General features: G+C 41.4%; 1 protein-coding gene across 1 annotated transcript; it reads right to left on the bottom strand.

The window, feature by feature from the left end:
* Nucleotides 1-1,910: 1,910 nt before the first annotated feature.
* OR51D1 (olfactory receptor family 51 subfamily D member 1) lies at nt 1,911-10,099 on the bottom strand. Its single transcript, XM_070273316.1, has one exon. It carries the CDS (start codon nt 5,232-5,234, stop codon nt 4,218-4,220), a length of 1,017 nt encoding a protein of 338 aa, XP_070129417.1. The 5' UTR covers nt 5,235-10,099; the 3' UTR covers nt 1,911-4,217.
* Nucleotides 10,100-16,877: the final 6,778 nt, after the last annotated feature.

Here is a 16,877-nt window from a genome sequence, read left to right as displayed (position 1 = left end):
TTGGTCAGTTTCACAATGTAAGTTTTAAATTCACAACACAGGGCATGCTGATTTAAGCTATAAGAAATAGACAATGTCAAATCAGGCCATTCCAGCTCAGACCACATCAAAATTAACAATCAAAGAGCTCCAGGTGCCTGCAAGCATGCAGCCTGACACTAGCTGCCATCCTCCTTGAGCATCTCTGCTGCCTCCCTCAACCTCTCATAGACTTAGACTATGTGAAGACTTTTTAAAATATGCCCCAGAGACTTCTACTTCTGCCCAAGATGGTGTAACAGGAAGTAATATCCACCTGATGGAACCTAAAATGGACAATATAACTAAAGCAATGGTTTTCAAGACACTGGATATCAGACAATGAAGGACAGTGAGCCCTGAGACATGGGAAACAAATGAGGTGACCCCTGTGGTTCCCCCAGCTTACTGCCTTGAGAGAGTTTTCATGCTGCAGTACAGGAAAGGAGAATGCAGGCAGAGTCCAGTGGACATCTTAGGTTGAAGATATGGAGCTGAGAGTGCAGAAAGACCAAGCTAGCTAGAGTTTGAAGGCAGAGCACTGGATATGAGAGGTCTACACAGAGAGGGCTCCAGAGGAGTATAGGGTCCTCCTCAGGAATTCAGCTGGGTAGTAACCAGTACATGCATGTGAGCAAGTACCTAAAGATTCAAGGCAACATTGGTCAGTGCTCACATGCGGCCAAGGATAGCGACTGTTCCCACCAGCCAGACTGGCAAACCTTAAGACTCACGGGGCATTGAGCAGAGAATACAGAACGATCTTGCCTCAATAGTAAGGAATAAGTAACCAAACATTACCTACACTCTAACGTTGTCTTTAGTTCATAATTGATCATTAATAGATGGGGAAAGTACTCTGTGGACTTCATAAAATAACACAGGTCAAACTAAGGACTATAGTTTATAGAGAAAGGAACAACAGATGAGAATGGATGGCAAGTGTGAGGTGAGCAGGGAATAAGAGTGAATTTGTTTATCTAAAGTAAACCAGAACCCACGCAGCCTCTCCCTCCTTCTGAGAGGCCCCAGCCAAACAGCCATTGAGCACTTTATATGCCAGGCCCTGGAGATAAACAAAACCTAGTCCTTGTCCTCAAGGGAGACAGACAACTATCATACGGATATTTAAGTTCTGCAGTGGAGGATAAACAGAGAGTTATCATAAAACTATTTAAGTTCTATGACATAGGGATAAACATCCAGTAGCAATGTAGAGCTTTAGGTTTTATGATAGAGGGAAGCACAGAGACTGTGGGAGCTCAGAGAAAGCCCTTAATCTAGTCTGGCAATTAGCCAAGTTTTCCAACAAGCAATTACCCCAGTCACTACCAGTTATCCAAGTAAAGAGATTCTGGAGGACTCAGAGATATCCCCAGATCTCCTGAGAAAGAAGGCCACAAGTTAGTCTAAAAACAGTGACACTGCAATCTGGACAATGGACTAGCTTCTGGCCTTGGCACAGAAGGTGGTTACGAAAGGTGAAGACTGCTGTACTTTGTATATTATCCCCTATAATGGAAGAAACATATCATCTCATTTTATCAGTTTCATTACTTAAAACTATTGCCACCAGCATTTATTGGTCACTTTCTATTTTCCATGTGTTTTCAAATTTATTATGCTATTTAATCCCCACAACCACCCAACAGGAGCTACATAATATCTGTTTTGCAGTGCTTACACTTTCCAAATTTACTGAGGTTCACTAGGCTAAGTAACGTGATCAAATATCAAAGCTAGTGATCTTAACCTATATTGCATCTAATTCCAACCACACAACGTCTCTTTTCCTCATATAGATATCAACCATGTCTAAAGAAACTTCCTGGAAAGAATGCTTTTCATTTGTAAATCAGATACCAGCACAGGGAAATGAACTGCAACTTCTCTGAAGCTTTGTAAAAACAATTTATTAAGAGAGAAACAGTTGTTTTAATTACTAACAATAAGTCAAGACAACCATACATGGCCAAATTGGTGATATGCTGCACAATTCTGGGAGCACCATTCAGATAGACCATGATGCGAATGGTGTTTCCTAAAGTTGTACATGAAGACACCCATGAATAGGATCATTTCTTGCATGTCTGCAACACTTTGTAGTTTACAAAGGACATTCACAGCACTTAAGCTTTACAAGATCACTGCTATTGTACTTTCTATTATACAGAAGAGGAAATGAGATCCAGAGAGGTTATATGGTATACCAGTTTATATTTCCAGGGTTTCAACCTTATAAGTCCTACAGTAGTATTCTTTCTTCTGCCTCAAATGAATCGACACTGTTTTCTACCTATCATTCTTCAATGTGAACATTTTTGACCCCACACATTCCAAGAGCTGGAACCTGAGTGAGTGTACCTAGAGTGAGAGGCTCCTAAAGGATGCCTGAGCCTGTACAGTGTCTCATATTGGTCTCCCCCTGCATTCCCCATCCTCATTCACTGATTCCCCAAAGGGTTTAAAAGAAACTCCCTACAATCAAGGACAATGTTTAAACATGTTTGGTAGACCAGCAAGAAAGGGAAGGGAGATGGGAAGATACTGTGACCTGCTATTGAGGCAGAAGGCCAGGTATTAGGGCAGTCAATACCTCAGGGAGGGTGGAAAGAAAGATGGGAAGAACTGACAGAAGCACCTGAAACCTTGTGGTCAGGATGAAGAAGGTATGGTCTGGCCTTTGAGAAGAAGAAAAGAAGCCCTGTGCTTATCTATCACTCCCAGAGACTGAACCATAATCCCAGGCTGAGCCCAGGCCAAGAAACTCAGCCTCTTGGAGTCATGCCTCTCAAATTTGGAAACTACATCTGCTGCTTACAATCAGGACCTCTTCAATCTCCTGCCTCCACCCCTGATACACACAGACACCATTCATCAATCAGTGCTCAGAAACTACTCACTCTTATGCCACATAATCACACCTGCTACACAAAGGAAATGTGTCCTAAAATATATGCCCCAGACACATGCCCTAAAATGCCTGCATCACAAACAATGCCTGCATACACATACACACACGTACACACACACCCTTCAGACATTACAGTCCACCTACACATGACTAAAGACATATATAACACACCAAATGATTTCACATCACAAATACTATGCATAACAGACATATGCCCAAACATAAACACCACACACGGCAAAAGGTACAGACATCCCAACACTACACATTCCACACACTCATGCATATTACATATTCTACATTGTTACAAATATGAAATATTTTACATTATACACATTGCATTCTACATATTATATATTACATTCTACATATTACATTCTACATTTACATATTACAAACATGAAGAAAAAATAGAAGCAACATTGTTACCAGATACACAGAAAGATATTGTCCATCATTCTCAAGTAGATGCATATCACATACCAAGTAACAGAGATCACATAAACACAATAAATACACAATCAGAGACATTATTCATGAAATACATACATGCCAGGACACAGCTACCACACTCATCAAAACACAACTGGCATATATTCTATGCACCTACACGTACACTAAAAATTACATATAGCCAGATAAACATACCTATATACACACAGCCACAACCAGAATAAATAGTACCTTATGGAAAAACAGTCTCCAGTAGAACTATATAAACACATTAGCAGATTCCACACAAATACACTCTCATGCAGACAGAAATATAAACACTTTATCTGAGCTGTCTCCTCTCCGGCTACCACCCCCCTCCCCTTCCTCCAATTTCTATCATCCAAATACCTTCATTAAACCCTAGAAATGACTCTGTAACCACTTTTGGGGCCCAAGAAAGAAGCTTTATAGCCAACACAGATTCACCTACATGGATACATGGGAGCAAAATAATTAAAATCATACATCAAGACTGGAATGAATCGTGAAGTGTGGCATTTAGAGCCTTCTCATGCCAAAACTACATGTATTTTTCAGTTGGGAGAGAGGAACAAGGCAAGGCCACCATAGCAGAAAGACTAGGGTGATCATTCTCCAGGATGGCCTATCCAAACTGGGTAATAAATTCTTCCATACTGACACGTTCCTGAAGACAGAAATCCAAGGTCTATTTAGATAACTGGGAGCAGACAACCCAGTGAGTTGGATGTTCTAATCACCAAGACATTCAATAGGACTCTAATCCTGCCATCTTTGATAGAGATTGAGGACACTGGGGAGGTTATCCTCCTCATCTGCCATCTTGTAAGAACATATTGAGGACCCATGAACGGATCTCCTTGGTCTTGGCTCCGTAGACAAGAGGGTTAACCACAGGTGGTAGCAATAGATAGATATTAGCCATAATCACATGGAGCAAGGAGGTAGGACCACCCAGCCTGTGCACCACTGAGAGCCCGATGAGGGGCACATAGAAGACCAGCACAGCACAGAGATGGGAGATGCAAGTATTGAAAGCCTTGAGTGATGCCCCCCGAGAGGACAGCTCCAACACGGCCCTCAGGATGAGGACGTAGGAGAAGCCAATGAAGAGAGAGTCGACACCCATGACTGAAAGGATTACGAAAAGTCCATATACTACATTGACTGTGGTGTCAGTACACGATAGCTTCATAATGTCTTGGTGCAGACAGAAGGAGTGTGTGACAGTATGTGTTTGGCAGTATGACAATCGCTTCAGGATGAAGGGCAGTGGGAAAAAGAATACAAATCCCCTGGTCAAGGCAGCTAGTCCGATCTTGGCAACAGTAGGCCCTGTGAGCACAGAAGCATGCCGCAGTGGGTGGCAGATGGCCACAAAGCGGTCAAAAGCCATGGCCAGCAAGACAGCTGACTCCATGGCTGACAGAGCATGGATAAGGAACATCTGGGACAGGCAAACGTTGAACTCAATCTCCTGGATGCCAGTCAGGAAGAGGCTGGCCATCTTGGGCATGGTGACTGAGGAGAGGACTAGGTCAATGGTGGAAAGCATGGCCAGGAAGAGGTACATGGGCTCATGCAGCCGCCTTTCCACACGGATGATGAGGACAATGGCCAGGTTGCCCAGGGTGGCCAAGGCATACATAAAACACAGGGGGAAAGCCAGCCAAAAGTGTATATTAGGCCCCAGGCCAGGGATGCCCACCAGCAGGAAGTATGCTGGGTGGATCAGAGTTCCATTTGGAATGGCCATGACAGGAACCAAGAGCTGAGGCTTCTGCATCCCAAGTCCAGAGACTATGAAAAGGAAGAGGAGAAACATCATTCAGTCATGGCTCAGAGAAAGAAAGGACTTATATGGAAAGGATGCTGGAATAGTGACAGCAGCAAAGAGAAAGACTAAGTACTTCTAGTAATTCTGAACTCCAGCCTCTTTTTGCTCTAACTCTCCATATACAAACTTCCCTGGAGGTCCCATTAATCTCAGTGTGTGAAGCCCACTCAGAAAACATGTGGAACAGCCCTTCATTTCCAGAGCTGATGGTGCTGACCAGAGACTGCTCTTGGCCACTTTCACAACAGAACTGACAGGCTTGCACAGAACCTTCCACACTGATCCCAGCTCTTTTGCTGCACGTCGGGGTTAGGGTTGGTTTGGGTCCAGAGTCTGAGGCACAGTCTGTGGTTGCTGTTAAGATCCACTCTAACCTGATTCAGGGCAGGAAGCAGGGCTTCAGTCTGAGACCGGATTTCAAGGGACAGGTTTATGTTTAGGCCTGAGTAGCATTTCTCAAACTTCCCTGATAGAATCATCTGAAGCAGTTATTGAAAACACAAAGTCCCACTCCAGCTCAGAGAATCAGAATTTCCAGGGGAGGGGTCCAGAAATCTAGTCAAAGAACAGTAAGTCCCTTCTCCCCAAGTTGTTTTTTTTTAATCAAAGAGAAATTTGGGCAAAGCTATTCTGGTGTTCCAGGAGGTGAAGGGATGGAGGTGAAGAAAGACTATCATTTCCAGCCTCCCCCAAAGAAAAGACTCTTTCATCAGGATCTCTCAAGGCCCACATGAGAGCCAGTCCCAGATTGTGCTTGGCTGGGGTGTGACATAGAAATCAGATGCAGCTGAGACATGGAAAGAAAATCAGTCGTGCTGCTGCCGGTGCTACCCAGTGTCCACAGCACCTCCTTCTTCCTCCACTCTTCTCCCTGGTGGCCCCATAACACCCCAGGCTCAACTTCCTTGCTCCACACAGACCACCCTGTTCAAGCCTCTGTCCTGAGATCCAGACCCATATAACCTGCCGCCTCTTCGTATTTCTACTTGGACAGCCTATGGGCCTCACACTCATCTTGTCCAAAACAGGACCCGTCTGAATGGTACCACCCGGTCAGCCACGTCATCCAAGTCAGGGCAGTTAGTCCCACCTTGATTTCTCTGCTCTTTCACCTCCACGTGTGACTATTTTCCCAATGAATATATCATAGCCTTTCCTCTCATTTAAAACACTCTCCCTTCCTCCCAACCTCATTATACCATCCACCCTGCTCTGATTATGAAAAGAGCTTCCTAACTCACCTCCTCGCCGCCAAACCCAGATATTTCAATCCACCTTCCACACTGCTGCCATCTAAACAGCAAAACTGGACATGTCAGGCTCCTGTTTAGCAAGCGACAGGTGACTCCCATAGTGTTCAAGATAAAGCTAGAACTCCATAGTCTGCGTTCAAAGCCCCTCACAGTGTGGCTCCAACTTGACTTTCCAGCCCAGCTTCTCAGTCTCCCTCTCCCTGACCAATCACCACCACCACCACACACAAGTTTTTTTCCCCTGGGTAAATTAATTCCCCTTGCCTTGTTTTTTCAGTGAAGGGTGGGAGGCTGGAACTGGGGAGTCCTTCCTGGCACAAGGGATAGACATAGTTTGGAACCGGCCTCATAGTGGTTTGAAGAAATTCCTCTCTGGGTAGGTCACTGAACAAGGTCTGGGATCCAGGCGCTGCCATCGCGAAGCGCCCGCGCTGGCCAACGACATTTCCAAGCAATTGAGCGGCCTGGGCTTCCTCCGGCAAAGCGCCCTCCCTGCCCAGGTCTGCGCGGACTTCCCAGGGCCTGGGCAAGGCTCTCCTCCCTGTCCCTCCTCTCCCTGAATTGAGCCTGGCACACTCACCAAGAATGCCTCCGCCCCAGGCCACAGCCCATACATAGCTTCTCTGGGGGCCCTAGGGAGGCTGAGGGATGATGAAGAGTGAACCACTCCGGACTCCCTGGGAGCTCAGCTCCGCTCAGGCGCCCAAGGAATACTGAACACTGACTCCTGCCCAGAGGGGCAGCGCTCTGTTACTATTCTAAGACTAGCTCTGGAGACTAGAGGGAAGAGGGGGCAGGATGGGGGTGCCGTGGGGTGGCGAAGAGAAGACCGATGACCGGCGCTGGCAGAGAGGAGCTACGGGAATGGAAGCGTGGACACTCACTAGTAAGCACACAGACACGACTACTCGCTCCTACGCTCGGAACGCAGTATCCAAGGGGACCCAGAGCTGTGCTCGGAACCACCTCTCGCTTTTTGATGCTTCCCCCTTGTGGTCACGTCGGGGAGTTGCAGCCTTGTGGCAGCTTGGGCAATGGCTCCGAGGATGATGCCTCAAGAGCCAAGGACCTAGCTGACCTAGTATCTGAGCTCCTTCCGCTGCACTACGCTGCCCCTTAGTATTTTCTCCCTCACAAGCCAACGCTTTCTTCCTCGAGGAGCTAATCAGAGCTCTCATGTGCTCCCAGAAATGAAACCGTGTAGAGTGGTTGTTTAAATGTAGGGTTCTGTCAGGAAAGACGTGTTCAAATCTGAGCTCAACCACTTACTAATGGTATAATGATCCTTAGCCTCAGTTTAATGTGAAAAATAAAATGAGACACTAGTAATTCTCCAGATAATGTTTGTGTTCATTATTATTACTCAGAACAACTGGACGAAGCAAAGAAGTAGGAGGAAATCCAGTTGAGATTATGTTACAACAGCCAGAGGAAAAAAATATGTTGGGAAGGAAGAGTGGACAGTAATGCCAAAGGCTGCTGAGAGATCAAGCAGTTAGAAGGACTGAAAATAAAAGGTCGATGGTTAACTTGGGTAACCTGTTGAGATGGTTTGGTGGGAACAGAATCTTGAATGCAGCAGAGTGAGGAGTGAGTGGGTTGGGAAGAAATGGAGAAAGTGGATGCAGAAAACTCGTTTAAGAAGTTTGTATGTGAAGAGAAGGAGTTAAATGGGCAATACATGAATAATTGATAGCTCTAAGGAGAGTTTTTAAAAATTTGTATTTTGGAGCTAGAAGAGATTGAACACAAGTAAATGTCAACAGAATGGAAATGGTAGAGAGGCTCCCTGTCCTTTACTTCTCACATTTCTGGTGGAGTTCTTCAAGGCTATGACCCAGGTAGACCCTCTATCCTTCCCCCTCTATACAGCAACTATGAGCAATCTTACCTGCTCCCATAGCTTCCATCACCCAAACAGGCCAGATCAATCCTGAACTCCATACATGATAATGTCTATAGGACATCACCATTTAGGTGTCCCTCAGGCTCAAACTCAATGCATCCAACTAAACTCATTCTTGTTGATCCCCATTCCATGCCCCCAATCTATGTTTCTGTTCCTTGTCACACAAATGACTCTGTCACCCAAACCTTCTCCCTCTTTCTCTCACCTCCCTCTCCAACCACATCCAATCAGTTACAAGTCGCCTTTATTTTACTCCTGGATATCTCGTGAACCAGATTATTTTTCTCCATCTCCTTTGCCTTTACTCCAGTCCAAACCAAGATAATCTCTTGACTAGATCATCAGAATAACTTGTTCACTGGTCAGCCTCATGAAGATCTTTCCTACCAACTCCACACTGTGGCCAGTGTGATCTTCCAAACACAAATCAGTCCGTAGCATTTTCCCATCGACTTTAGAATGAAAGGTTGAAGTTCACACTCCCTAACCCAGCTCATAAGCCTCCATGAGGCATCTCAGTGCACCTCTCCATCCCCATTTACAACCATCCTACCTCCCTTTTTTGCATGCCCCGAGGCTCCTAAATTATCTCACTGCTTCAACGTGCCATACTTTCTCTCACCCTTCAGGTTTCACATATGTTTTTCTCCATGATAAGAATACTCACCCTATTCCCTGTACCTATTAATTCTTACCATCAGCTGTCTGTTTAAACATCTTTCCTTAGGAAAATCTTTCCTGACCCCTAATCTTGGTGGAATGACTTTAATCTTTTCCCTTTGTTTCACTTAAAGAATTTAACATTATGAAGTTAATTATTTTTCCTACTTCTGAGCAGACCTTATCCTCCTATTTTTATAGGGGGGATGGACACTGAAGTTCATATTTAAAAGGGAAGATTTAGAGTCCTTTTTCATTCCCTCTTAATGCAGAAATTATTGGTCCTCTTGTGGATGTTCACTCATAACTCACAATTCTACTATTTCAATTGAAGCATGTTTAATGCGCAGGTCCCCTTAAACTTTTGGTAGCAACATCAAGCGCCAAGCTGGTACAATTTTTGAACATAGATTTTTACCAGGAACTTTTCAATCATTTTTTTCACTTCTGACAGTAATAGTGTCAGTAATAGATACAAGATACAATAATAGATACAAGAATAGTATCTCACTGAATTGAATAAGGTGGATTATGGTATGACTTTTAAATAATATCATATCCTTATATTTTTGTTTCAATATTTTTCACAAGAAAGAAGGAAAACAATAATTCAACATAAACAGTGTTAAAGGGTCCAACCAATAATGGAGAACTCTGGCCAAGGATATACTCAAATTCTTGGCTTAGGAGGCCCTGAATGATATGAACTTGCTGATAATAATACCCCAGCTCTGTCTCATGACACCCCAACTGTAACTCAGTATGGTCCTACACTGGCATTCTTTCAGTTCCTCAAATGAAAGTTCTCTTTCCTCACACCCACTTTAAGCATTTGCTCAAACTCTAGCTTTCTCTGGAATAGTCAATCTCTTTGTTTCCCTCCTCTACATACTAACGATTTTTAGATTCCATTTTAGGTGCTTCTTCTACAAGGAAATCTTTCCTGTAAGAAAATGTTCTCTTGTTTCCAAGGGTATCCAAATTCCATTTGCAGATGAGTAATGCCATTGTTTTTGCCAGGAAGTACTAATGGATGCATATATACAAAGCCACAAATACCCTGCATGAAAAGAGAGCATAGTTTTACCTGAAAATAGAAATGATTCCTTGTATTAATAACCTGTAATAAGGTGAGAAAAAGAAACATATGGTATAAGAGTTAGAAAAAATAAATATATAATCATTATTTGTGGATTAGTGATTGTATATGTAGAAAAATATAAAAGAATCTATTGATAAATAATTAGAATTAATAAGTAAGTATATACAGATTTGTTGAGTAAAAGGTCAATGTACAAAATTCCACGGCATTTCTTTATAAAATAGACATGATTTGTTTTAAACAGAATTTATAATAGCATAGAAAAATCACATATCTAAGATTAAATCTAACAAAGGATATAGAGGACCTTCTACATAGAAAACCAGAAGGCATCCTTAAAAGAAACTGAAGAAGACCGAAATAAATGGAAGAAAAAATTATGTTCTTTTATTGGAAAACTCAATAATATAAAGAGCTTAATTACCTCCCCAAATTTTTCTACAGATTAAATGCAATCCCAATAATATCCTAACAAGTCATTTTGTAGAGCTTGATAAGCTTAACTAAAAATTTATCTGAAAATGTAAATTGCTGAAAATAGCCACAACACTCTTGAAGACTAAGACTAAAGTGTGATGAATTGTTATATCAAATATCAAGACTTAGTATAAAGCTCTAGTAATTATGAAAGTATGATATTGGTGCAGGCTAGGCAGTTGGGCCCATGAATAGAAATAAAAGCCCAGAAGCACACCCACTCATATATGACATATGTTGTCACATGACAAAGGTAGCACTATGCAGCAATGAGGAGAGGGGGATATTTTTAATAAATGGTACTGGAACAGCTGAATATCCATATGGAAAAAAAATGAAATTTGAAACCTAATCTCATACCTCTCACAAGTATTAACTCTTTATGGATTGTATATATAACTCTAAAAGGCAAAACAATTAAACTTCCAAAGTAATATAAAAGAATATTTTCATGACCTCAGGTAGAGATTGATTTCTTAACGTCAGCTAATTCATCCACGAATGTTTTTTGAGTGCTTACCAAGAATAGGCACTCTTCTAAGTGATTAAAATGTATCAGTGAACAAAACAGACAAATGCTCCTGTGGAGTTTACTTGCTAGCCAGTATGATTTAGCATTACTTTGCAGGCATAGATCTCTAGATGCATGCTAGATGGTTTCTTTTTTCTTGGAGCTCAGAAATTTCATCTGAAATTATCTAGGGATAGATCTTTTATGAATGAGTGAGCATATTGCATCTTAAGACTTGAGTCTTTGGCTTTTGGAAATTTTCTCCTAGCTATTTCCTTGAATGTTGATTTTTACTCCATCTGCTCCATCCTTTCCTTTCCTTTCCTTCCTTCTGGAATGTCTGTATTTGCCTTCCGTGTCTCTTATCTTTTCTTATGCAAGTCTATATATTTGCTGAAAAACAAAGAACTATGCATGACCAATTTTTGACGTTCTCCAAGATTGTTGTGCAGAAAGACAATGGCTACTCTGTTTGTTTCTTTATACCTTGGGGGTTTAGGGATTCAAGAAAATACTCCTACTTCCTCCCTCTATTGGTTCATAACCAACCAACTGTCTCCCGTAAAATGTGCACACTCTATTTTATTGTTATTTCTATTTCCAGTAATTCATTTTCATTTGCACATTGCTTTTCTTCTGTAGCAGCCTATTCTTGGTTTTAAGACAACAGGATTTTCTCAGCTCTCACTGATGCTATGAATTCAGTTTTTTTTTTTTTAAGTTCTCTCATTTCTACCCAGTTTCTTACCAGGCCATTTGGTGTGATTTCTCAGATTTGTTCCCTTTTTTTCAAGCTCTGATATTTTTCCCACATGACTTGCTTCTCTTTGTCTGCTCATTGGTTATGAATTATGGTTTGACAAATCACTGTTCTTTGCTAATTAGGTTCTCATAGTGTCCTGCCTCCTTCTCACTGAACAGTAGATGGGCCTCTTCCTAAGAAGGTTAAGAGGAATGGCACAGGTGAGCTGGCCAGCCCACACTCTCAAGCAAGGTAAGACTCCTGGAGACATGAGGCAGAGTTCTTTCAACAGGGGCCAATTACTGGAGGCTCTGAAGTGAGGGCCTCCCAGTATGGTTTCATGAGAGCTTTCCTCCAAGGTAGGTCAGTTGCCTTCCACCTTACTTTCAACAGACTCACACAAATCCCAAATTTAGAAAGAACTTTTGCTCTCTTTTGTGTGACAGGATTGTATATTCTTGTTGAACTGTATTTTCTTAGTTGAATTTTTTCACACACAAAATTAAAAAGAGGAAATCAAAGTTATGTTGCCATCTTCCCAGAACCCTTCTGAGTACAGTATTGAATATTGATCTTTTCTTATCATTATTTTATAATGGCCTTCCTTTTCACTGCATAGTCTTGCATGGTCCCAAGCTCTAATTTCTAAGATTATAAGATATAAGATATAAGACACCAGCATGTTCCACAATGCTGGTTGAGCAACAAATACTTATAGCAGTGTTTCAAAGTTCTAAATCATTTATTTTCATGCACACTCATGATTGAGAACAACGATCTTAAAATTTAGAGGGTCGAACCCTGAAAGATTTTAAGGGAAACTAGATGTTCATGACTGATCACAGTATGTCCATAAGAAGGTTCAGTCTCACTGCAGAGAGCCATGGGCACATTGAAGATCTAACCTCCTTAGAGTAGAATTTTTTAGCGGAAGAGGAAAAGGGATTCTAAACAGAACTGAACAGGTACAAATATTTGCTTGCTTCATATCTTCAGTTCAGTCTGAGCACACATGTTCATGAGTGACCATCTGGTAATAAATTTTGTGGCTAATAAATCTGTTGAAAATCCCAAGTGTCTGTTTCCTGGTATACTTTTGGATCTAAACATGTCACTCCCCATCTTAAAATTCCCCTGTGGCTTCCTTTTATCCTTTGGATAAAGTCAAAACTCAAATTTCTTAGCAAGGGGAATAAGTCTTGGACTCTCTGCCAACTACTGACCGCTCTAGGATCCCTCTTCTTGTGCGTGTTCTATCGCACCTCTGCACCTGTGCCTTTGCTCTGCTGTCTACCAGGAATGTCTTTTTTATAGTCTACCTATGACTATCTCCGGGCAGAATTAGGACTCCATTTGTACTGTTTACACTGTTGTCTGTTCCCTTCACCCCACATCTTTGCAGATTAAGGAAAGAGTGTAGGGTTAGCCCACTTTGCAAGACCATTTGTAGCCAAAAGGAAGCCTTCAAAGACATTTAATATCTGCGCCTACTCAGCAGGCGGTTTCTAGGAAGCCAAGGAAACAACAGGAAAAACTAAGCTGCAGAAGAAAACTGAGCGCCAGACCGCCCCGCCTTCTCATCTGTCCACACGTGGACTACAAGTGTCTCTCTGCTCATCTCCAATTGGCTGGGACTGCTCATGTCCTCGTTTTGGACTGGGGGATCAGGAAGGCTGCACAGTCCGGTTTCCGCAGGGATGGGTGCAAAGGTTCTCCAGGCGCCTCAGTCGCTAGGAACTGACCCTCAGAGACCCCTTGTGGTTGGGCTGGATTCCACGACGAGACGGTGGAGCAGGGGAGAACCCTCCCCTTCCCTTTGCCCACATTTCTCTTTTCTTCTCCTTTCAAGTCCAGTCGTAGGATGCAGCGTGGGCAGCGAGCTCTATCCTAGCTGGGCTCTTTGACACTCTGCTCAATTTCCACAGCAATTCCTGCTTCCAGTTATTCAGCAGAAATAGAATGACCACCTAATCTATGTGTATTAATATAATATATATGGAAGAATATATATTTTATTATATTATATTATATGTTTTGAGTAGGTACAATAGCAAAAGAAACAATCAGCAAAATGAAAAGGCAACCAATGGGACAGGACAAAATATTTTTAAACCATCTATCTGATAAGGGGTAATACCCAAAATATATAAGGAAGTCATACAACTCAATAGCAAAAACAAACAAACAATCTCATTAAAAAATAGGTAATGGACTTGAATAGACATTTTTCAAAAAGAGATATGCAGATGGGCAACAGGTACATGAAAAGATGCTCAAGATCACTAATCATCAGGGAAATGCAAATCAAAATCATGAGATATCACCTCATTCCTGTTAGGATGGCTATAATCAAAAGGAAAAAAGGTAACAAGTTTTGGTAAGGATGTGGGTAAAAAGGAACCATTATGCAATGTTAACGGGAAGGTAAATTAGTTCAGCCATGATAGAAAACAGTAGGAAGTTTCCTCAAATATTTTTTTAAAGAACAGAACTACCACATGATCTAGAAATCCCACTTCTGGGTATATATCTGAAGGAAACGAAATCACTATCTTGAAAAGATACCTGCACCCTCATGTTCATTGCAGCATTATTCACAATAGCCAAGACATGGAAACAACATATGAGTACACTGATGGATGAATGGATAAAGAAGATGCGATATATATACACATATACAATGGAATATTATTCAGCCATGAAAAAGAAGGAAATCCTGCCTTTTGTGACAACATTGATGGACTGTGAGGGCTTTATGCTAAGTGAAATAAGTCAGACAGAGAAAGGCAAATACTGTATGTTCTCACTTTTATGTGGAATAAAAAAGCCAAACTCATAGAAATAGAGAGTAGAATGGTGGTTGCCAGAGGCTGAGGGTTGGGGAAAATGGGGAAATGTTGGTCAAAGGGTACAAACTCCCAGCTATAAGATGAATAAGTTCTGGGGATTTAATGTACAGCCTGATGACTATAATTAATAGTACTATATTATATACCTGAAAGGGTTTAAGAGAGTAAATCTCAAATGTTATCACCACACAAAAAAATGGTAATTATGTGAGGGGATGGAGGTGTTAACTAACCTTATTGTAGTAATCACTTTGTAATATATACATATATCAAATCATCACATTGTTTACCCTAAACTTACATATATTATATATCAATAATATCTCAACAAGGTAGAAAAAAATTGACCAGGCAGAGTCGTTTTGAATCATGAACCAGTGTCAAATTTCCTGCGTGGAAGGTGTTTCAAATCCTGTACCACACTGTACTCATAGTTCTTCCTTCCTTTACAGTTATCATTGGTGTGCATGTCATGTGCAAGACACCGTTAGGCATGGTGGATACATTAATAAGGACATTAGATACGTTATTATTTAGTACAAACACCAATTTTATGAGGTAGGTTTTATTATCTCCAGATTTAAAGACAGGAAACAGACCTAAAGGAAGAGGTTAAGCAAATTGTGCCTGAGCCTGAAACAAAGCTGGTGATCTTTTCACACACAGTGTTGCCCAGTCACTTGAAATCTATGAACATGCAAAGGATTGATTAAGAGGAGTTTGATGAAGTTGTTGTAAACCATCTCGTGGTGTATTTTTAAATATACACTTATATACATATGTTTATACATACACAATATACTGTGTGTATATACATGTGTGGGTATATATACATATCTTCTAAACTAAAAGGTCAGTGCCCATGCTACAAAAGGTCCACAAATATTTGGGGGGACACTAAGCCAGAATATTTCAAATTGAAATGTTCCCAAGATTTTGGGTAAAGTGGATGTTAAATTAATAAAGTTGAAGGAAAAAAGTGAGAACTTTCATAACACACCTGGCTTCAGATCTTAGCTTAACCCCTTGGGTAAGTAAATCCGTGTCCCAGTATCCTCACCTGAGAAGATGGATGTGATAGATCCTTGCAGGGATATTGTGAAAATCAGAATATATAGAAAGTGACTAGCACATAACTATTAATAATAGTGACTTTTTGAGTATCTACTGTTTATATATGTTTCTGTGGTTAGATATTCTATATATTTTTTAAAAATCAACTCACGTACTTGGATAGATGTGATCCTCGTACATGTCCAGAGGAAGAGTCTTAGTCATCTGAGTCTGTGTTCCATAATCAGCTCTTATCCTAAACCAGAGTTATAGTGTCAGGATGCTAGCAACTTAAGCTATTTATGAAATTATTGGCAAAGGCCATGAAACAAATGGCCCTCGACACCAGGGAAGAATAGATCCTCTGGTGTCCAAAAACTCACCAGTATAGAAAGGAATAAAATAACATGGAGAAGTTATTCTGAGAATTTTCTTGGCAGATAATATGACTTGTCTTAGGTTGGATGTGCCAGAAACAGTCCTGAAACATGGATTTGAGTTCAAGTAGTTTATTTGGGAGGTGATCCCAGGATGAAATATTAGGAATGTTAGGAAGTGAGAAAATGACAGAAAGGAAGTCAATAAAGTGTGCATTATCAAGCAGGTTATCACTAGGGGAAGCTGAGACTCGATTCTAGTAGGCATCTCTGGGAGACAGTGAAGAACATACCACATTATTATACTACCCAAGTAAAGAAGTTTGGGTAGTTATCCTCCAACTTTCATTTTTCATTGATTAAGGGACACCCCAGGAGCTATTAACTCTCTGGCACTTCTGGCCCGCCACACATGGCACATCAAGGGAAATACTTCAGGTAAGAGTCACAGGCTTGTAGTAGGACATTGAGGGCATGGTCCCATAACATCTGCTACACATCTTCCTCATGGAGAAACTGAAGATCTTAGGTTTGAGTCTCTTCAGCTATAAAAATATCTATACCTATTCTTGTCTCTTTTCTGTATACAGAGTGAGGTATCTCTCCTTTCTAAGACAATCTCTCCACCTATGCTCGGAACCCCATCTCTCCTCCCCCTCCCACTCATATCTTCTGGGATCTCCTCCCTTCAATTCATATCT

Source organism: Equus caballus, chromosome 7 (genome assembly GCF_041296265.1).
Source record: "Equus caballus isolate H_3958 breed thoroughbred chromosome 7, TB-T2T, whole genome shotgun sequence".
Lineage (NCBI taxonomy): Eukaryota > Metazoa > Chordata > Mammalia > Perissodactyla > Equidae > Equus > Equus caballus.
The sequence above is the reverse complement of the archived record's forward strand: the minus strand, read 5'-3'. Positions and strand labels throughout refer to the sequence as shown.

Bases quoted from the DNA above. Each gene is read 5' to 3' on its own strand.
- OR51D1 (XM_070273316.1), bottom strand. From the start codon at position 5,234: ATGATGTTTCTCCTCTTCCTTTTCATAGTCTCTGGACTTGGGATGCAG.